This window comes from Molothrus aeneus, chromosome 12 (assembly GCF_037042795.1).
Source record: "Molothrus aeneus isolate 106 chromosome 12, BPBGC_Maene_1.0, whole genome shotgun sequence".
Taxonomy (NCBI): domain Eukaryota; kingdom Metazoa; phylum Chordata; class Aves; order Passeriformes; family Icteridae; genus Molothrus; species Molothrus aeneus.
This window is the reverse complement of record NC_089657.1, coordinates 9,048,652-9,071,174: the sequence shown is the minus strand read 5'-3', so window position 1 is coordinate 9,071,174 and position 22,523 is coordinate 9,048,652. Positions and strand designations below refer to the sequence as shown.

Below are 22,523 nucleotides of genomic sequence, written 5' to 3'. Positions count from 1 at the left end.
CACCGATAAGAACAGCCGGGACACTGCCGAAGTTAGAAAGTCACAATTTATTTCAAATAAACCACGGGCACACCTCTGGCAACCGTCTCCCGGGCGGTTTCCGCCGCCCCTGCCCCTCTCTGGTGCCTGCGAAGAAAAGCGAGGGGTGGGAGCAGTCCTGTGCCCTCCCACACGCCTCAGCGCTGTCCCACAGCCCCAACCAGACCGGGGCCGAGAAAGGAATTCCCAGAACAAGTGCCTCATTTAAAAATAAAGTTCTATTTTTCACCTGCTTAAAAAGTCTAAAATTTAGAGTGCAAGACTATAGTACAGAAACCTCCTGCTGCCCCCTCTGCGGGCGGGCACAGAGACTTCGCTGCGCAGGGCAGCAGTCATGCAGTTTATGGTGTCAGTAGAAAACGTTTTGTTACAGTCTGGGAAGCCTGAGGACGAACAGAGATGAGGCAGCCAATGCACTAACACAAGCGAGGCCCAAATAAAAGAGTACCAGATGCAAGGATGGAGAGGTGTCGGGCTGGCACAGGAGCTGGAAACAAGTGCAAAAAAGAAAAAAGAGAGCAAACATTCCACGTCTGTAGCAGTTAACGCATCAAAGGGAAACTTGTACCTCAGAATTAATGACTCCTGAGCCACTTTTTATTACCTACATCCATATAACCTTGCTAACTCAAAGAGGGCCATGTATTTATTACATGGGGGGAAATGGCCTTTTCTTCTGGTGTTGAGAACCCTCATTTCCTTCCTGTCGCCTGCCTCCTGAGCAGTGTCATTCACCTTACACACAGAGCCAGCAGCCCCTGTGCCCTGCACACTTTGTCTTGCAGTCCACGACTTTCTGTACAACACCAACACAGAAGTGGTCCTTCCTGGGCTGCAAAAGCAATTCCTGTTGTTTTCCCAGAGTATGGCAATAGGATTTGTGGGTGCAACCCAGGGCGTTCACCATTTTCAGAAAGGATGGTTTGTTTAATAATAAATGGAACTGTTGACAAAGCTGTAGTTTCAGAAAATTTGAAAGAATTAGTGGGTGCACTGTGCAATCTTTATTACTGTTCCTCAGCCAAGCATCTCAGCAGCCTGTTCAGTAAGCCTCACCACAGCTATATGGTCTGGCTTGTCTACAAACAAGAATTCATAGCAAAATATTTTGTGGGGGCATAGAAGAGGGAGGGAGGGAAGGAAAGAGAGAAGGAGAGACAAAACCTCATTCTCATTTAGCTCAAAGCTGGACAATTATGTAACAGAAGTGAAAATTCTTTGGGATTAGGAAACTCCACATACCTGCTCTGTAAAGGGATTAGGTGTTAAAATAGTTATGTTTAGACAACAAGAACACCAGCTTTTATCCTAATCAGTATTTTGCACATTACATTTTTAAAGAATAGTTTAAACATTGGTTGTATTCACTGCAAATTGCTGGGTCTCAGCAAACCTTCCTCCCTCCACTATCCCCTCCCGTGGAAGCAGCATGCCAAGACAATCATTTGGGAAGGGGAGAGGAAGAGAGACTGACCTCTAGGATATATCATGAGGAGGGCACAGAGAGGCTGCTGCTGGGTGCAGAGTAAGGAATGAAATCAAGAGACAGTGGCTGGAGCAAGGCAAGATCTATCTCTACAGCTCCAGCCTCGAGGGGAGCCAGAGCAGGACAGAGCAGGAACGTAAGGAGCCATGGCTATGGAGATTTCCTGCACAGCAAGCAGTGCTGCTCCCAGAAACCACAGCTCCCTTCCCTGCCCTCTCCCTGGCTCCAGCCATCCCTCCACAACCTGCCCTACCTCAGCTGCTTCTGCTGTAACACTCACTCCAAGGCCAGCAGCTCCTCGCAGTGCATCCCCTCGTTCCCTGAGGATAGATCCCACACCAGGGATGGGAGGGAGGAAGGAAAAGGCCTCTAAGTTTGAAATTTTCTGCTGTGTACAACAAGCATGGCCACAGGATTAGCTCCTATGACAGCTACTCCTCGTTTAAACTAATGCATCAGTCTTGATAAAATCTATAAGCCCAATTGCACCTGCTGCAAATACCTGGGGCACGTCTCAGGTACATGAAAGAGGCTCCAACAGCAGAGTTAGCTTATTCTGACACGAGGAATTTAGCACTTTTCCCCCCTCCAGTTTAATCTTTATCAAGTGACATTGCATAAGAACAATACAGGGATGCATCAAAGGCAACACTTCCAAATACAGCATAGAAGAGAATCCCATGAGTTCCCCACAGAGGTGAAAATTTCCTCGAATCAGACTCCAGCTGCATCTGGCTGCAAACAAGAAGTTCCTGGTGCAAGTGACACAGATATCTGTGAAATCCTAATATATGGCCTGCTTCCTGTAGCAAACAGGCAAGAGTCAGCATTTAAGTAACCTTTTTCATGTTAACCCCTACTAAAATGAACTAGGTTTTTCATATTTTTATTTTAGTGTATATTTTACATTAGAAAAGAGAATGTTAATAAAAAAGCTCCACATGCTCCTAACAATCAATTTTCTGATAAATTCCCACCAGCATCAATACTAATATACAAATAAATTAATTTTGCTAGTTATTTTTCTGCCTGGCTTGGTGCAGGCTCTGCACAAGCAGGGCACCTGTATTCAAGTGCCCGTCCACATTGCCAACACGTGCCAGGGAGTGTGTTGTACATTATCTTTCCTCCTCAATGTAGTGGTGTTTAGTCTCACTTTGATGAACGAGATCAATTTTTCTCAGCCATGCTACCCAGCAGGCACAAATAATCTTTATCAGGCTGCATGGCACTGTTATAACATGGATTCTTTCACTCTGCAAAAGCCCCAAGCCTTGATTAACAACTGTATGCTACTACTCCCTCATCACTCACTTTGGCAATACAACATCCTCCCCACAAAAACAAGTAAAGCAAAAATCTACGTGGAAGACCTAAATTCATCAAATGCAGAATCTGATTTCTCTCAATTTCTCTCAAACTCAAGCATATTCCCCAATGTTAACCCGGTCTGTCCCCTACAATTCCTCTGTTTGCTTTTGTTAGTGTAGCTGGATTTTGCACAGCTGATTTACAAGAAAAAGAGATGTCACATGTGATCATACTGAATCACAGCCACTGCTGGTACTGTCAGACCAGACACAGCAGCAGCCACCCTTAACACCAGCCACTCTCCTCATGCAATGCCAATGCTGCAACGCCCTGGTTAAAGGAGCATTGGAAAATCTAGCTGAGATATTTTTTAACCTCCTTCAACGACTAGGAGGATTTTTGGGTCAGAGGAAGGGAGAAGGAGAGGGGGAAAAGCCCATTAAATTTACAAGCAGATTAAGGAAAAACACTCCACTGCCAATTTATTTTTAAAAAGGGTTTTGTGTTATTCTAAGGTTTGTCTGTATAATTGTACAACCGTTGAAAATTACATAAACTGTAATGATCTAACACTATTAACAGCCATTCAGAAAAAAACTCCCTCCCCTTCTGAAACCATCAAGGGCAGGAGGGAAATGGCCCAGGAAATATGCCAATCTGAGCTCTGGCCTCTAGCCTGGCAGAAACAGAAACAGAAAGATAAGAGAACAAACTGGACTAAGAGGTGGTGTTTGCATGTGTCTGACTTGCAAGGGGAGGGGTGGCTTTGTCCTTGGCCGTGTTCTCCCAGAGGCAGTGCCTGCTTATCCCAGTGAAGCTACCATCACTTCACTGCTGCTCTCACCCCTGCACTGTCACTTCCTCCTCTCTTATGTGTCATGGAAGTCTTTCAGCAGGGTCCTCCGTCTCTGCTCTGCTATGTGCATCTGATTCTCTAAGTCCTGGTAAAAGAGAAGGTACAAACTGTTAGCATAAAATCCCTGGAGAAGACCTCATTTGCCTTAGGGGACACTGAACTCCAGCTTGAGAAGCATGAACCATCACACACTTCATGCACACTCTGGATTACAAGATCCCAGATCCTCTTCCTTTTTATGTGGGCTCCCTCTGCAGTTACCTAGCTCTGTCTAAAATGCTACACACACTTAAGAAACCTGCTTTTCACCACAAGGCTGCACGCAGTCTCCTCCAGAGCTGCATGGGACTTGTTTCATTGTGCAGGAATCCCTGCAGCCCTCCCTCCTCTCCCACAAGGCAGTGAGCACTCTGCTTCTACATCATCTGCTGGCTAAAGGTGGTTTCTGGATCTAGTTTCTCAGACCCTCACCTGACAGCCTCAGTGCTCCCGCAGAAGCGTTAAGCCCAACAAACAAAATCTGGCCAACAAGCTCAAGCAATCAGAACACTCACCCCTCTGTCATAGCTGTCTGCTCGCTCCACCTTCCATGAGAGATTTTCAATTTCAGCTTCCAGCTGGGCCTGCTGGTATTCAAACTGCAAAGAGCAAAATAAGAGATATCAACAAGAAACTAGTTTAGTGGAGCAGTTTCATTACACTTGAGGAACAGACAAATGTGTCCTGCTGTGCTGGCAGAGCAGGATTGTGTCTCCTCCTTATCCACCTTCACCTAGATGGGATCACCCCTTTTGGGCTTTTCTTGTGTAAGCACTCCCCAACCTGCATCACTCAAAATTAACCCAGTCAGCCTAAAAACACTGCACGTGACAAGTATCCTCTAATTCAGCTTATTTTGCCATAAACAGGTCACAAGATGCTCTCATAAGTAGCTCTGCAGGCAGAGTGAAGGGACTGTTAACCACTGCTGGGAGCAGCAACTTGTTCCACAGGCACAGTCAGATCCAGAAGAGAACATCTGTCCACAGCCTTAGAGAACACGGGATGCCATGAAGAAAGATTCTGTAACAGGTTTTACAGGACAGCTGAGTCAAAGAAAAAACTTTTCCTGAATTCAAGGGGTTTTTTTGTACTTTTTCAGCCCATGAGATGCACCAAGTTAGCAAGGAACTTATAGCAGGAATAAAAAGCAAAGCTGCACCCTGATCCAAGGAAAAGCTCTCCTCCAGCAGCTCTTCACAGGAAATATGGCCACAGCATTGTGATAAATCTTACCAAGAAATAAATGCACACTTCCAGCCTCAAAACATTCTGGATAAATGGCTTGTTAGTGAAAGTGCAGTGAAGTCCCCTGGGAAAATAATGTAATGTATAAGAGGACAGAGCTGCTGGTCGACTTGAAGTGAAGAAGAAAGGTGCAAACCCACCTATTTATCCTGTCCTTACCTCAGACTCAGGACTAGTATTTCAGACACTGCCCAGCTCTGGAATTCAGCCCAGCATGCTGCCAGCTATACCCCAAAAAGTTATCAGCAAAATAAGAGCAGAACATCTTACCAGCTTCTTTCTGGGACCAGACTCCATGTAGTAGGCATATGGATATGTGTACTGCAGGGTGTAACGACACTGTCCAAGAGTGGGAGAGAGAGAGAGAAAAAGACAGGAGTCTCAGTCTTGGAAGTCAGCACAGTCATATTTATGCAACCACTACAGGCTAAGAAGCTACCTCCTGACAACTGGAGACTTCTTGGTAGAATTTACTACACCTTCCTTGGAAGGACTTGTGCAGGTAGAATTTACTACACCTTCCTTGGAAGGTCTGTGTGCTGTGGAGCATGACTTCACAGAGGTCAGTCCTAGATGATTTTTGGTTTGTTCATGTCCTACACCAGAAGTACTGTCCCAGATAACCACAACTCTTAAATTTCCTGCCTCACTTGGCGTCATGAATTTAGCATTCTGGCAGGTATTCTCTTCGCTGTGCCAAACAAGAGACAATTCCTCACCTTTGCAAGTAGTTTTGCAGCATTCTGTAGGTATTGCCAATCTATCCATGTTCCCAAGTTGTTCATAACTCTTTCTTGGATTTTCTCCTGGATTCGTTGGTATGTCTGTGCCTCCAGCTGTAGGCTTTTATTGTGATTCTCCCACTGCAAGAGGTGGGGAGACAGGGAAAGGAAAAAACCAGCATGAGAATAGAGTACTACTGCTGTAAAAGCACAAGCTCTAGCAAGCAGAAATTGGAGTGGGGCAGGAGTCCAGCAAGGCAAGACATGCTGTGGGAAAGAATGGCAAGACAGCACCTCCAGTAGCAAGTGGCAGAGGCTGTAGACAACAGACTGACAGCAGCAAGAACAGGGAGCAAACCCAGCTCCTCCGAGTGGGAATGCCCTCTGGTCACACAGTGACCTCATGTCTAACAAGGGGAAAGTCATGGTGATTCCTCTACTTAAAGGATTTCTATAGGAAGGTCAAGAGATTAAATTAACATTTGACATGGGCTCAGTGAACTCCAGTATCCATGTGCACATTGTAAACATGGCTATTTCCCAAAGCCTGTTGGTCTGGAGAGCCAGGAATGAAGGCTTTTTTATGACAGTACTTGGCTCATGCTGTGAAGGATAAACTCATTTTAATGGGGAAACTGAAACGCAGCAGTATTTAACATCTACCACATTCTCTTCTAGAGACACTGCTGTAGAGTTGCTCTGCATGGCCAGGTGCATGGAGCCTGCTGTGTGGACAGACATGCTCTGATAGCAACTTTTAAAAATGTGATTACATGAAATTTTAGTAAAGACTTTGCTACAGCCAATGGAGCTTTGAATGTGGTACAACTTATTTAGTTTTTATCTGTATAAAGATGTACTGCAAGGAACAGAAGTTCCTCAGTCCTGAAAGGAAATGATTGGAGCAATATCTATCTACTGCAGCAGCACTCAGCCTGCAGGTACATAGTACAGTGGCACATAGATAATTCTCATTTTCTCTAGCACAAGGGAATATAGGAGTGAATACAAATTGCTTTGGGTATGACATCACTGGTTTGGATGGGACTTTCAGGGCAGGATTTTGAGTGAAAAACAACAGGGCCTGAAAATTCTGCACAGATTCTCTTTGGGCACTTTCTTGCACGGAGATTGCTGGCAACGACCTTTGCACCAGGCAGGGAGCATTAAAAGGCTACAGCAGCTCTGGCCAAGGAGATGTCTCCTACCCTCTCAAAATAGAACAAGTACTTCTTAAGGGCCTCCCTGGCCTGTGCTTGCTGACTCTGGTTTACAATATCAGGATTCTCTTTGTACCGACTGCATTCGTAGTACTCGCTGCCATGAGTCTTCCAGTCTCCCAGACACATCCAGCAGAAGTCTGTAGAAAACAGCAAAAAACCCACTGTGATGCACAGAAAAAAAATCTCTGAGAAAGAAAAACTTCAGGAGACAGAGCCCATCTGTGTTCAGATATTTCTGCTAAGCCAAGAAACACACACGTTTTGTATCATCTTGCAAAACAGAACTCAACAGTGAGCCAAAAATACCAGCCTGTCTTGAAGATTTTTAATTGCACAGCCTCTCATTCAACTATGGAAAGTAAATCTTGAAGCTCTGCATCCTGTACACCAAAACCACTGGGCAGAACTGCACTTGCACCCTGCACATACTGTCACTGGGTTAGAAAAGAGGCTGGCAGTCTCTTTTGTGAGTTGCACCCTCCCCACCATGGGCACACTGCCCCATGCAAACCTCGGTCTGAATAAAACAATTGGATCCAAAAGTGAACTAAGTAATGCAAAAGAAAGCCTGCCCTCAGTTCTCTCCAGGAGGGAACAACCCAGGTCAGATGCCACTGGCTTATGACACTTCGAGTTAGAAGCAGCTGAAATAGGAAGAAGGCAGAGTAAAGAGAGCAATAATAAAAATAGCAAAACATGGCAATTTTCTGATTTCGGAGTGAGGCTGTGAGTGTTCTGCTGCAAAGGAAAAAAGATAGAGACTAAGTTGCTACAATAAGAATCCCTTCTGTTTTACTTATGATAATGAGACTGAAAACTGTAATTCCAAGTTCATCAGCCTTCTCAAGTGCTAAATCACCATGGTATCTTGGCACTTGCCTGCTCCCCCTTGTCACAGAGCTCCATCAAAGCACATCCAGTGCTGCCAAGAACCCCAAAGGAAATGAGAGGACAGTTATCTTTAATCACCTTCCCAATAAGGTTCTGATATTACAATAGTTTCTAGGGGTACACTTAGTTGTATTCAGCCCTCTGAGTTATCTCACTCCAAGGCAACAGAAATTAATTCTGCCATGAAAAGGTAAGTGCAAGAACAGGGCCACACAATGGGCCAAAGACACTCAGGCTGCTAATTGCACAAGAGTGGACTGAGAAGTTCAATATCTGCTGCTCCATATAACAATTCACAGCTCCTGCAGTTTCATCTGAGCTGAAGCTCATTATTTCCATCACTAAGCAGAAGGACTTAAGCTGATCTGAGTAAATGGCTACATTTGACAATATTTTCAGCTGATTAAAAACACAATTATATGGAAAGCTCTCCTGTGAGATGGATTCCACTGTTAATATTATGAAGACTTCTCATATCCAATAGACATCAGGGGCAAAAGCCAAAACAGCACTGCAGAACTCAGCTGAGATCACAGCCAGTGGGGGGAAAAAAAAGCTATCACACAGAAATCTGTAATTAATATCCTGTTCAGCTTTTACTAGGGACAAAATATTTCAGCCTGTGTTCACAATTTGTCTTAATATCACAAAAAAATAGAAGAGATCATCACCACTGACAAACATTGCAGAGAAAACAGCTTCCAAGCCCAACTTACCATGCTTGCATTTGGAACATTGCTGAAAAAGAAGAGACAAGAGGCATTTGGTTAGCAGAAAGTGTGGGAAAAAAATTCCACTTAGAACAAGGGAGGTTTGACGTGTTCAGGGAATTACTCACCATGTGATTGCAGCCTCCGTTCTTTTCAATACAGATATTGCACTTGGGACACTGAGGAAACAGACACAATTGTTAGATCCAACTCTAGCAACCTTCTGAAGAATGACAGCACTTGTGTGATTATTCCTCTCTGCCTTTTTTTCTTAAAAATATGAATTCATGTATGAGAAATATTCTCATATAAGAATATTAGCATTTTCACCCTGCTTCCCACCAGCTCCTGACAGCTCCACTTAAAAGATGGCAGAAAGGCAAAGTCAGGAAGTTTCACAGCAGCACTGGACTGTTTGCTCAAGAAAACAAATTTACTGTTGTTACTCCATGTAAAACTGAAGGTCTTGCTGAGTTACCCCTCTGCAGTTACTCAGGCACAGGGACATGATTGACAGTGTATCATTTGACTACAGATAATTGTCACTATATTCTGCCTTCAGCAGCCACTAACAAATGACATCTCAGCTACCTGCACAGAATCTGCCTAACCACAGGAAAGCTGCACATATCCCCACTCCACAGATACCCTGGAATGTCCAGATACATTTTTTGGGCTGCATAGGTAAAAAGGAGGAACTAAGTTCTGCTACTTTGTATAAATTTTCATGTCAGGCAAAATGTATGTCAGGACAGTGCTCAATAAAATAAAATTTCTACAAATAAGCATAGCAGAAACAATACCATCAGGTGCTGACACCTTCTCCAGAGAAGGAAGGGAACTTGAAATCTCTGGTCCATCTAATCTCTGACCCCCTTTCCTAACATAACTGAAGCTTGCAGCTAATCACCACTGTCACAATTGCCACTGGCCATGGCAGCACAAATGTAGCCAAGAACTATTTTGAAGTCAGGCCACAAAATACCCAAAAGACATTAAAAGTTTCAATCTCAGACAGGTAATTTAGAGGATAAAGATAGTATATGTATACAACAATTCTATAGTAGGTAGGCTAGTGTGCACCATATGTAATACTATTTCTTTGTCTTGGGTCTAAACCTACTAGAAGTACTCCAATGTCTAATTTACAGATTTCAACTACTCCATTTTGCAGTCCTTGCCAAATCAAGACTTTTTCCCTTGCCCTCCAGCTAACAGTACTGCACAAAGTTTTGCAGACTTAAACACCACTGGTGCCTTATTTGGTACTGACTTTGCACAGCCTCTCCTTCCATTTTAAATACATCTCCACTGATCATTTCAAAGTACCCACAGTTCTTTTGCGTGTGGGAGGACAACAAACTTGGCAGTCAAAGACATTCACACCAGGTCTGGAATAAGGACCACCAGGTCCTTACTGCAGGAGGGCAGCTGAGCCTCCCACACAAAGCTTTCCCAAGGCATTCAGTTGAGTTACACCACTGCCATAGGGATGTAATTAGCTCACATATGACAGTAGCTTCTGACAGAAGCTTCTTGACAGTCCCTAGGGAGCTGTAAGGATTTGCAGTCTGCAAAAAAGAAGAACACAATGCTATGTGTGTATAGAATTCTATCCTGGTTTCCAGGCAGGGCAAGAGGACAAGAAATAACATGCAGGTGCCTGTCCTTACATCTTTAGTGTGAGCACTGATGTAGTTGGCTGTTTCAGAGTCATCTGCACACTTGGTGAGCCATTTCCGAATGGTAGCGCAGTCTGTGGGTGCGTGGTACATCTGCCGACACTTAAAGCTTAAAAGGGGGGGGAAAAAAGAAAAAGACATATCAATTTCTACAGAAATGACTCAAGGATTGAGGTTTTCCTGACCAAAATCTGGGGGCCCAGTAAGGGATGGAAATGCTCTTGTCTATTAGTAGAGCGTGAAGACCAAAACTGAACTCCAATTCCCCCTTCTTGTGTAAAAGGAAGAGTGAGGATGGAAGTGAACCCAGGCCTGACAAATCACGTGTCTGAGGGCTGACTTGTCCCTTCCTAGAGCCCACCTATGTCTCCTCTAACATGACTGCAGAGTTCTGGGGTGGACCAGTCACTTACAAGTAGCCTGACTCCAGTGGCAGATATCAGGCATCTGTATTAGCACAACTTGACAACCCCAGGTGAGTAAGGGCCATTGCATGGAGATACCAGAAAGCTGGGTCTCTAAACTGAGAGTCAAATGTTTTTAATAAACTTAAAAACTCAATACCAGCAGATAGCAAGAAGGACTCCATGTTTACTACCAGAATCTATATCAATCAATGTCTCTGTAGGAAAATTTTTAACCTAGCCAAAATGTGAGAATGGTAGATTTGTAGATTGGTTACTCAAGCTGTGCTCCCTGGTTGTCAGAACACCCAAGTTCCCAGGAGTTTAGGAAGCAAGGGGACATGTGACCACCTGCAGAAGTCAAATCACAAGTATCCAATTACCCAGGCTAACTCAAGTTACAAACAACACTAGCAAAGCATTTCAGATGCTTCTACACACCCAAACTGTTGGCAAGCGAAAGGGTTGGCCCTGAGGACAGCACACACTTTCCCTGTGATCTGTAACCTTCTCTGTTTCTTACCAGAAGACCTCATTGCAACGATTGCACTGCACTCGCCGGGCCTTTGGCTCTTGTACCTGTATGACCATAGGGCAATCTGCACCAGGGCACAGCTGCAGCTGGTAATGGCTCTGTGGACACAACAAGGGAGTAACATCAGCAGTGGGTGGAGGAGACCATTATCTGTTCAATTTTAACCATTCCTATCCTCAAAAACATACAAGGCAGTTGTTTTGTGTTAAAAATTAGTGGAAAGTGTCACCAGGTCTTGGCTATCAGAGCAGATCCTGCCCTTCCGAGTATGGAAGAGGTTTGTTAGTTACTTACAGCTTCTCTAGAACAGGGAATTCAAATGGATGGTTAAAAACTAAGTCAGCACAACAAACAAAACCCCACAATGACACTAAACAAACTATTTTACTCCATTTGAGCTCTTTCCCCATCTTATCCTGATCTTCCAGAAGCTATTTAGCTGCTCTCCTGTAGTGGCCATTTCTTCCCAAAGGGTCTCTTCTCGAGAAGAGGTGACACCATGCTTTCATATTGCTTTGCTGCTTTTTTAGTGTTCCTTGTCTGTTTCCAGTTATCAGAATACTCCTGCATATTTAACCTTAACAACTGCTGCTTTAATTAAAAAAAAAACTCACATAAAATGTAATTGAGTAAGCCAATTCAGCTGGACTACCCTAAGCTGAGGGACCTGTTTTTCTGAACCTAAAAATATTTATGTAAGAACAAGAAGGACTAGAATAATCAGATTGAAGTTTTGAAATTCTCAGCTGCAACACTCTGAGAATTCTGAAGCCCCAGCCAAGGAGTTAGTAGATGACCTTACAGCAGAATTTACTTTGGCAACCTGCTAGAGCATTTTGTCAGTGAACCTGTCCTACAGAAGCAGCCACATCATGTCTATTGAGGACAATTTTGCTGCAGCTACTGCAGTTCTAATCAAAAATGCAAGACACTTCAAACAAAATTTCTGCAAGTCATTGGTGATTTGACCCAGGGTATTTTAAAACTGAAAAAATCTACGACCTCCACATAGTCCCTGAAGAGGTAGCGCCTGTATTTGTCTTTCAGCTCTTCACTAGGCAGCAATGGAAACACAAAGTCTTCTGGTGTCCGGAGTAGACAGTCCTGAGCCATGCAGGACACCCCTGAGAAGAGAAAGCAGCATCTTAGAACAGTGCAGCTTATACTAAGGGGTGAATGCACAGAGAGTACTCAGCACAGTTTCCTCAGTGCCATCTGTTGTTGTGGCAAGAGGGATATAACTGTGAAACAAATCAGGGCTGCTGAAAAGCTGAAGCCCAACTGTCTTCACCAAAAAAATGACAGGGCACATGTGCATCCAGGACCAGTGAGTGCTTCAACCAGTATTTACAAGGTCAGATACTTAAATTAGAAAATTACATGTTACTGCCATGCCAACATGAAAGACAGGCTTGGAAAAGCCCAAAGCAGCTCTGGCAACTACTGGCTTCTCCCCAGCACAAAGGGAACAGATGTTTGCATCCACAAGCACTCCAGGGGCATTGCAACAGTACATCATCACAGATGCAAATTCTGTTCAACAGATTTGCAGTTTTTAACTTGTTACAGTCATGCTCTTGACTCATCAGAATGGCCAGTGGGGCAGATCCAGCCTGAACTCACCGACTCCAACGCCATCCTTGACGAGCACTGTACAGTGCTGCTCCCAGCAGCTGCGGCAGAACTGGTGCTGACAGGCCAGGGAGAGCAAGTTCTCCTTCCGGACAAACTGCATGCACACGGCGCAGTGGTGGGAGGAATGTACCATTGCCTGGGGAGAGACCAATCAGCAATGCAGGGAAAGCATCCCAGAGCTCCCAGAGCGTCTTCAGCTCATCCTCACACACCTGCATCACCCTCACTGTGACAATGGTCTCCATGGAGGTCCAGGCCAGAACAGGTTCATGAGCAGCTGGTGTGCTAAGGTGCTGCACTGCCCCAAACAGTCAGTCCTTCTCAAGAACCTCTAATCTCACAGAGCACAAGCTGACAGTCACTGAAGAGTGTCTGCCTCTCCTCTAGTGATGCCCAGAACTCCCCTTTACTTTTCTGGTTCTTACTCTGGTCCTTGTTTGAAATATGTCATTGTGCTAGTCCTTCCCTGGATTTACTGATATTCTTTGTTATCTGGGCCAGACTATCTCCACAGGCTCTGGAGAGCAGCTGTCACTGCAAACAGGTTTAGCAATGCCCTTTTACCAGACAGTAATTTAGAGTAATGGAAGACATAATTGTAGAGTGTTTATATGGAGAGGAAAGGGAATTCACAAACTATCACCTCCCATCTCTTATCTTCTGCCTATGCTACATTTGGCAAAACAGGCATCGTCCCCTCAGCTGAAAAGGATTAAGAGGGTTTGTTTCAAATCAGGCAGAACTGTTATTACTTCACCAAACCACTGAAAGTAGTCTGGTTTCCTCCTATGTAGTGCAGAGCTGATCCCTAGACAACAGATCCAGCTTCAACACGGCTCCACTCACCCCTGGGGCCTGCAGAACTAGGTCTAGCCCAGCATCATCAAAACCAAGGCTCTACAAAGCTGTCAGCTGCAGTCTTCCTTTCACAAAGAAGTCATATAATCACTTTGCTTCTGGTGGAGAAGCTGGTGTCAGCCTGCCATCAGTTTCCAGGCTGACCTCTGTGCTGGAGACATGGAGCAGCAGCACCATGACTGACAGAGCTTGATTCCATGGCATGGCCACATCAAAGAGGAAGTAATGAAAATTTGTTCTAAATGGCCTCACTTCCAGACCAGAACAAGATTCACTGAGTCTGTAATTGCACTGATTACCTGGATCAGCTGCTCAGCCTGAAAAGCTCATGTGCTACCTCAAACTCTTGCAACTGCCTCCCTGAGCTCACCACTACAGCTTCTCCCTACAGGGTCAGTCCCTCTACAGACACTCACTAGGAGCATCTGTCCCCAGAATCATTCTGCATTACAAGCTGAAGCACAGAGCTCTAGCACACACAGACTGTCATGAATTGCCTAGCAAATCAAGTTTAAGTTAACCTTTTAACCATATCATCTTTCTCCCTAAAATAAAATCAGAGTTTGTAGGAGACTGGAGAAATTATGACTAGCTCAAAACAACTAAAGTGTGTGTTTGGGTGGGGGCAGGGCAAGGTCTGTGAAGGTGGGGTGGTCACTGCTCCACATCCCACCTACTGGAGCCTGGAGCCTCTGAGGCTTTCCAGACTCACTTAAGAGGGACACCTTACTGACAATGATGTCACTTGCCTTTATCCTTGGGAGGAGCTTTATACAGCAAAGTCAGACCCCCAACCTCTCCCTAAACTCTGCCCACTTATAAAGACTGATGCTGTTTATGAGATGGAGCGTGAAGAGGCAGCACCCGCTGCAACAACTAAACAAATGCCTTATTCTGCAACTGAGCTGGCTCAGCTGCGAGAAAAATACAGCAGGCATGCAAAGGAAACTAAAACATTATGTGTGGAGGATTTCACTGATGGGGGAGACAGCATAAAGCTGTTGGAGGATGAAACACAAGGACCCTGGGGTCCCAGAGTGTCCTTCACAATGCATAATGGCAGAGAGCCCCAGTCTCTGACCCACAGGACAGCTCACTGGGCAGGAGGTTTAGACCCCCTGGGGAGGGGAGAACCCATCTGTACCCCCACTCCAGCACTGGGTGATCCGACCAAGGGTGTGCAATAGGCTGCTTGTCTCCAACTGATACATGAGGGGGGGTCTTGCAACCTCTCAGTCTTCTCCCATGCTGTTGTTTGCTGAGCCAGAGAATAAACCCCCTGATTAAAGGACTACCTGACTCATGAAGCTTTAGGCAACTCAACTGCTTAGAGCTGCTTGTGAGGGTGGACTGCAGACAGGACCTGCTCTTACATGGGGACAGCTGGTAACCTATGGCAGCTGTCATAAGTAGGATTTGTTGCAAATGAGGAGTCAGACTGCTGTACAAAGGGCAAAGCTCATGGATCCCATGGGTAGCCACAGATACCCATGGCAGAGAACACAAAATTAACACCAGATGGAGAGTTCTTTCTTTTTAAAACCAGTCCAAGTGGGACTGGGATTTCTTTTCTCTTTCCTCTTACAGGTATTTCATGAGAAGATGAAGTGGCAACAGGACTGAAGAGTTACACTGTCCTTCAATGCATGGATTATTTGCATGCATTTTGTCTCAGTAGTTTTGTCATGTTTATATTTGTAATGTTTTGTTTCAGTTTAGCAGTTTTGCCTCAAGCATTGTTTTGGGTTGCCATATTGGGTGAAAAAGATTCCCATACCAGTTCCTACCTCCTTGGAGCAAAATATGAAGTTATTGTAAATTAAAGTTGGGAAAGTGTTCGGTCCAAACCCAGGACCCTGACTGAAATGATGTGCTGGTGGTCTTCACCTTGCCTGCCAAGGAGGTTGGAATGGCCCATTGCAGGGGGAATAATCAAGGGACAGCTGATACAAGACTTGGATAAATCTTGAAATACACAGGCTAATTTTCAGGTATGTCAAATTAGAAAGGTTTTATTTTTCTGGACTTTTAGCAGATAATTTGAGCCCATGAAGCTTACACTTCTGTCAACTTAGCTTTTTCACTATCTGCTAGTTACAAGAGAGCTCAGATGCCAAATCAGACTTTTAAGATCTCCTCTCCCCCACAACCCTGAATGCTTCCCAGATGTAGTATTTTATCACCCATAATCTGACACATGGCAATGTGTTCCTAGGGTAATTCTTCATTGTACCAAGACACCCACTGTGAACGAAATCCATAAGCATGCAACAGGAAGTTTCTATTTAAAGGGGGTGGGAAGTATCTGAAGATCTGTGTAGCCCTGGCTACAAAAAACAAGTTGCTGGTTCAAATATCAGCACTGACTGACTCAGCAGCAACACAATTCACTGGGAAATTTAGCTTAAGCATCCCTGAGCTGAGCAGTGCAAATAGATAAAAAAGATAAAAAAGGTAAAAGACAAAAAAAATCTAAAAAATCTGTTCCAGACACAGACAAGCTCTGCTCACTCTGTGCAGCCAGAACTTCCCTTCAGTGTCTTTACAGAATTGGAAAAGGCAGCCGAGCCCCTGCACTCTGCTCCTTCCATTGTCTGCCATCACTTGTGCCAAAAAAAGATCCTAATTTTCTTGAAGAAAGTAATTCTTGAAGACTACCTGCAAGCCAAGAGAAAGCTGCTATTTAAATATTAGAGACCTCTTGAATGCATTCTCATTTCAGAAGTAAACCCAGCAATGAATCAGGGTGTCAGACCAGAGCTTGCAAAGGGTTAACATTGGGCAGAGGATGCCATTAGTAATGCAATCCCCCAGGAGGGGGGTCAGAGGTGTCTGCCAAGGGAACAGACGGGATGGTTTGCATACTTACATGTTTGGATGAGGTGGGCTGAACTCGAGCTTCTACTAGCAACTGGGCAGGATTAGACTTGTGCCTGAAAAGGCAATTGAAGAATGATCAAATCAAGTTCTGAATACATTTTACATTGTTGAATTGATCCTTCTTGCCTGAATAAACAGTTGTCTCTGTGCAAATAGTAGGGTAGGTTTCAACAAGGAAAGTGGAAATGTCTCCTGTGTGAGGCTCCTTCATACAGAGAGCTGAGCTCTCATCAACAAAACCTTATGAGATTTTATTCAGAACCAGAAATACTACTCCTGGTAATGGATTAACTTTTCCCTTATATATCTTGATGAATATTTTTCTACAACTATCTCCCTTCCCTGAAAAATTATTTTTAAGCTAAGATTTTCTATCTACACTCCTAGAGCAGTCCTAAGCCACTGTCCACAATAACCCACATCAGTGAGGCTCTGGACTGTCTCCTATTCCTCTGCAAAATTAAGCTGTCCTGGTTAAGTCTCACTTTAACTCCAGACTATTTTCTATTTAAGTGATTACTCTGTGACAGATTATCACCCTTTGGGCATATGAAGCTGTCTATCAGCAGCCATATAATTAAACACATTTTGCTGTTTGTGATTTCCTTTGCAGACAAATGTTTATATCCCACTGAATTCAGAAACAGCAGCATCACTGTTGTGGCCTTGCTGTAAGTCCTCCCTCCTCACCAGCACTTCTTAGTTGTACTAGTGAGCTTTCTTTCGACAATTCATTTTCTACCAAGAGAGAAGTTTGAGGACTAGATCAACTGGAGAAATTCATCACTTTAGAAGTAAACCCTTCCTCAAATTTCCTCTTGTTTAAGCCTTATCAGTTAACTTACAGTATCACCCAGAGCTGCTATGCAGGAATCTCACCCTCCTTGAATACCAGGGAAAGGTTCACAGGATCCAGGGTAACCAAGGAGGCAACAGCATCCATAGACAGGATGCATTTTCCATACATTCTCTGGATAAAGTTGCTGGCTACAGGGCCAAAAATGTCTGGGCAGAATGAGTCAAGCTGATATGCTCTCTATTTTCAGACAATGTTCAGTTCTGAGCCAATGTTCTGTGGTGGGGCTGCAGCCAGCAGTGCCTCCCAATGCACTTCCCACATATGTTTGGGTTGAGTCTGAACCCTCTTTTTGAAATCAGCTGGAGAGCTTTGTTAATTACAGTGACACTGACCAAACAAGGGAGCTGCAGTGCTCAGTTCTCTCACTTTATCTTCTCCTGCTCTCCAAATGCTGGCCAGCTCGGGAAAAAAAACATCACTTAAGGTCAAAAGGAACAAAAACTTCAGTGTGAGTGTACTACTAAAGACTACATCAGTATAGGGTCAGTGCTCCTTTATGATTTATGGCACCTGTGTTCAAAGCAGAACATATGTTATCTTTATGTCTATTAAATAAATATAGATGCAGCACTCTCAATCTGCTATCTCAAAATTTAAGATAAATCTATCTAGAGGGTTCCTAGCATAACAATAATTCCTAAACTGAAAGACATTTACTATTACTACCCTCTCCCTGCTTAAAAATTTCTTACAGGCAGTGTAGCCTCAACAAATCAGTAGCTTTCCTCTGCTCCCTAAAATGTACTGTGTGTCCTGCTTCCAGGTCCAAAGACACTTGCCAAAAATACCTATGGAGCACCCTGAGCATTTCTGCAAAGCCAGGAGGGAAAGCACTAAGCACAGATGAGATAAGACTATTTACACTTACCTTTCCAAAATCTCTGAGATTTGCCAGTGGAAACTAACTAATACTAGCTTTGCAACAGCATGTGATACCTGGGTGGAAAATAAAAGAAATAAAAGGTCAAACTTCGCACATTTTGAAGCCACACTTCTGCTTAGGATTATGATTTTCATATAAAAATTGTACAATCTCAGTACAGTATCCCAGTGATAACCAATTCATATCAAATTGCTGGACATGATGCTCACAGCCAGCAACATCTGCAATACAAAAGCTGGAATGCAGTATGGGTGTACCAAAAACTAACTCATGTACTTGGTTACAATAGCACAGAGAGGAAGGAATCAAGAATGCACTGGATTAGCTTAACTGCTCATGGGAGCCCCACATTCACTCCTAACTGTCAGCATCACTCCAGAGGGCCACACTAGACTGCAATCAGGGTCCTCACCAAAAATGCAAAGTAGGAACCCCAGGGCAGACAGATACCCCTTAATGAGGTGGAGAAGCAGCAACAGGCTGCAAATGTGACAGTAAATGTGACAGGCAAACTGTGACAGCAAAGGGTATGGGGAAAAGACAAAACATTTTGCCAACCCTTCACTGTAGAGAAGAAAGTTACATGCTGGAGTGGAGAGGAAGATAGAAAACTCCAGTGACAGGCCCTGTTTCCATGAGAGCTGCTTGCATTACGTGGACTCTTGGCAAACAGCAGCACAATCCGTGCTAGCCTGAGCACCATCAGAGTATGCAATGTGACATTTAAAGTCATGCTACAAGGGTACAAGCAAACAAGTTCTCCTTCATTTTATGTATTAGTTTATTTCAGAAGAAAAAAGACTTCCCTGCTTGCACAAAAAGACTCCTAGCCACCAAGAGGACAGACATCTGCTGAGCTGATAGACCTTCACCCTGCTTCTCAAGCCCTTCAGGTCCTAGAGCTCAAACAAAGCAGGTGTCCTCCAAACAACAGACCTTTTCCAGGGGAATTCAGAGGGCTGACAATGCCTGTCTCCTCACTGCTATTTGTGCTAGGAAGCACCTGGGCAAGTTCAGTGTCTGCACTTCTGCACTCAAACACCCTCTGACACTAAAGGGCTCTGCTTCCCTCACTCCAAGATGAGCTATCACCAAGCCATCTCTCTACTTTGCTCACAGAAAACAACTCCTTCTGTTCTAGCTGCAGGAAAAGTTGGGGTTTTTTTCTCCTAGAGAAGCTGTCAGTCCCAATCATTGGCTGAAATGCCACAGGCCCTCTTGAACCCTGCTACAGGTGAATCACAGCATGTGATGTAGTACAGACAGCACACCAACACAATACTGGAAGGAAAAACAAGCAATGGTCACTCCTACAAAAACAGTCAGGCTCTGCACACCCAGAAGCAGCATATTCATTGCTTTCCTAAGTCAACCCAGCTGAAGAGGTGCAGTTTCACAACACAACTGACCTATTGCTGCCACATGATACTGCCCTGATCCTGCACTGGCATTTTTCAGTGCTGGACAGTTGGGTCAGTGAATTAAACCAGGGCAACACCAACACACAAAGCAGATGTGGTTTTTAATTGACTCCTATCATCTCTACATTCTGATGTGCCCACTTTGCTGGCCACTAAGAAATCCCACTAACAAAAGAGCAATTTTCAATATACAAATAACCCTTTTTCTAGGAGAACCAAAGCATTAGCTCATGCTGTGCAAGATCTGGCATGTCACCTTCCTCAACTTTAGCAGCAATGTGATGTGACCCTCTGAAAACAAAGGCTGCCAGGCAGCATTGCCCTCCCTCCCTCCCAGCACAGAAGCCTGTGATTAGATGGAGCGTGGCACACGGGGCTGCTGCTGCCAACACACACAGTCTGCATGGATGCAGTGACACTGCCAGCCTGGGATGGGTTGTTATCTTAAGCCCCCAGCCTGGCAGACCCAGACAGACACCTCTGACTTGTCTGTACAAGGAAAACATCTGCATTCGAGTCTGTAAAACAAACAAGCACCAGGAATGCGGTCTCTACAAGACTGGCTTCCTACAAATGCAAACCACATGCTAATGAATCATTCTTTAGCAGTAATGAAACTATTTCTCAGAAGCAGGAAGGAAGAACTGACAGAAGAAAACAAACTGCTGGACTTAAATGGGAAGCTGATTTGTAACATAGGAAAATTAGTATTTTTCAGTAGGATTTTCAGAGCCTGAGGTATAGCATTTGTTGCAGCATCACAATTCCATGGAATTAGTTGTTCCCTGAGGAGGAGTCAAGTGCATTTAAGACTGAAGATGTATGGAAAGAGAACGACAAATACCAGTAGACATTTCTGAAATCTAACAAACTATCCTAACACAATATGCACAAATGCTTATGAGCCAAATTATACATCAGGCAAAATGTGGAATTAATGTTCCAAAAGGATGCCAGACTAACAGATCTAGAAGAATAACAAAGCTTCTGTGACTATTCCTATTTAACTCCAACTACAAGCACTGACTGGATCAGCTCTAGTGCTAATTTTAGTACTTTCATCATAAAAGCACACAAGAATACAAAAACCAGAAATTTTCAATTCATAAAGCCTGATCCATGACATTAGACCACTTTCATAAAAGCCCTAAAGCAGAAAAATGTTTGATACTACCTGATCAGAGCAAAACAGAAGTCCCAGAGTCAGAGAGTTGCAGCAACAAATGCACACTCTCCTTGGCACAAAGCACCAGTTCTCACAGATTAAAGACAGGTTACATTCAGACTGTAAGGACGAGGGATGGGAGAGGAGCAAACAGCTGATGATGCCGGGGCTGTGCCTGCTGAGTGAAGTCTCACCACATGCTATGTCCTGCTCACCGACAGCAAGGCTGGGAATTCAGAATAATTTACAAATGTAAATACCATCAGGGGCCAACACTACTGAGGAGATTCCAGAAAACAAGCATGAGAAGAAAAACAATTGTTTAACAAAAGCCTGCTTCTATTGATTAGCAGCGCTCCCCAGCCTCTCTTCAATGACTGCATACTCACAATGACTGAATGATTGTACCAAGTCAGCCAGTTCTTCCACAATAACACCCCAGAGCAGTTGAAGTATTTCTTTGTAAGCAGGAGCAAAAACATGCTGAACACAGAAAAACACCATTGCAATCAGAAGTTTGGTCCATGTGTACATACTCAGTATCTTACAGTACTGAAGAAGCAACATACAGAAGCTGATACTGCTGGCACACTGTCCAATGAAGCATTTCCCTGACAGGCAGAAGTTTCACCCAATGAAGTATCTCAAACTTACAAAACACTTCAGAAAGAGCATTGATTCAGTCCCCTATCAATCACTGGGTGCCACAAGATCTCAGGAACAGAAATGCTTTGTCTCAGACAAAACACATTAAAAAAAATAGGCCTCTGATAAATTGTCTGCTTTGTTTAAACTTTTCTATTCTCATTTCAGAATCCTAAGAACCAAAAAAGGCAGTAACACAGCCCACTTGGTGTCTTGCTGGCAGCAGCTTCTTTCAGTGAAATACTTCTACAGACCCCAGTGCAAAGGGGAATGTTTATTCTATATGTTGCACTCTTCCAGTATTTGCCTGCAACCCATCAATTATTTGTCCCAGCCAGGACTTCTATACAGCCTGACTTCTCCCAAACTCCTCTATCTGGGATTAAATTTATTAAAGTTTAGAAGCTGAAAGCAATATTCATGCTATTTTTTTTTTCTTTTCCTCATTTTCTCATTTCTGCACCAACAGCTTTAAACTTTAATATCAAAGATAAGCCCGGTCCAAATCTGAACCTGGAACATGTCAGACTGAAGACCAAACTTCTTTCTCCATGATGTGGCAGCAAAGCTGAACAGACTGAATCTCATCCAATCTGCCATTTCCAGCTTTATTTTAAAACAGGAACTTTATCATCTCCAAAGCCTCTTCCAAACCTCCACCAGTTTAACTCTGAGAATTATGGAGATTCCAGGGCTGCTGTTTGCCAGGAATGGCACCAAATGTTGATCAGTGCACTGGAAAAGGGGCACAGTGCCTCTGCACAGAGCAAGGGTGCCATGAGGAAGCTGTTCTGCATAAGGAAAAGGCTCTACAGGAATTGTAGAAAAAGTCGAAGATTTTACATAATGCTGAACAAAATCAGATTCTGAAAGTGGAACAAAATCATAATGCCATTGCATCAAACACAAATGCATCCATTTTCTGGAAGACTGCACAATATTTTTTTTTCATTATTATTTCCATCTCCATTTATCTTCTAGGTTCTTTAGTCTCCAAGATAAGCAAAATTCTCACACTTCTGAAGTGTGGA

The 22,523-nt window shown here is 43.9% G+C and overlaps 1 protein-coding gene across 3 annotated transcripts in view; it reads right to left on the bottom strand.

Moving 5' to 3' along the window:
* Positions 1–32: 32 nt before the first annotated feature.
* ARIH2 (ariadne RBR E3 ubiquitin protein ligase 2) overlaps positions 33–22,523 on the bottom strand; it is a 35,493-nt gene continuing 13,002 nt past the window's right edge. For all 3 annotated transcript variants that reach the window (XM_066558394.1, XM_066558393.1, XM_066558395.1), the window contains 13 exons: positions 18,247–18,314; positions 16,509–16,572; positions 12,770–12,917; positions 12,149–12,270; positions 11,135–11,244; positions 10,199–10,316; positions 8,654–8,704; positions 8,532–8,553; positions 6,910–7,061; positions 5,699–5,842; positions 5,250–5,318; positions 4,247–4,330; positions 33–3,777 (listed from right to left, as the gene is read on the bottom strand). In XM_066558394.1, coding sequence (XP_066414491.1) covers positions 3,706–3,777; positions 4,247–4,330; positions 5,250–5,318; positions 5,699–5,842; positions 6,910–7,061; positions 8,532–8,553; positions 8,654–8,704; positions 10,199–10,316; positions 11,135–11,244; positions 12,149–12,270; positions 12,770–12,917; positions 16,509–16,572; positions 18,247–18,314 — 1,224 coding nt within the window. In that variant the 3' untranslated portion in view covers positions 33–3,705. The remainder of the gene's footprint in view (positions 3,778–4,246; positions 4,331–5,249; positions 5,319–5,698; positions 5,843–6,909; positions 7,062–8,531; positions 8,554–8,653; positions 8,705–10,198; positions 10,317–11,134; positions 11,245–12,148; positions 12,271–12,769; positions 12,918–16,508; positions 16,573–18,246; positions 18,315–22,523) is intronic.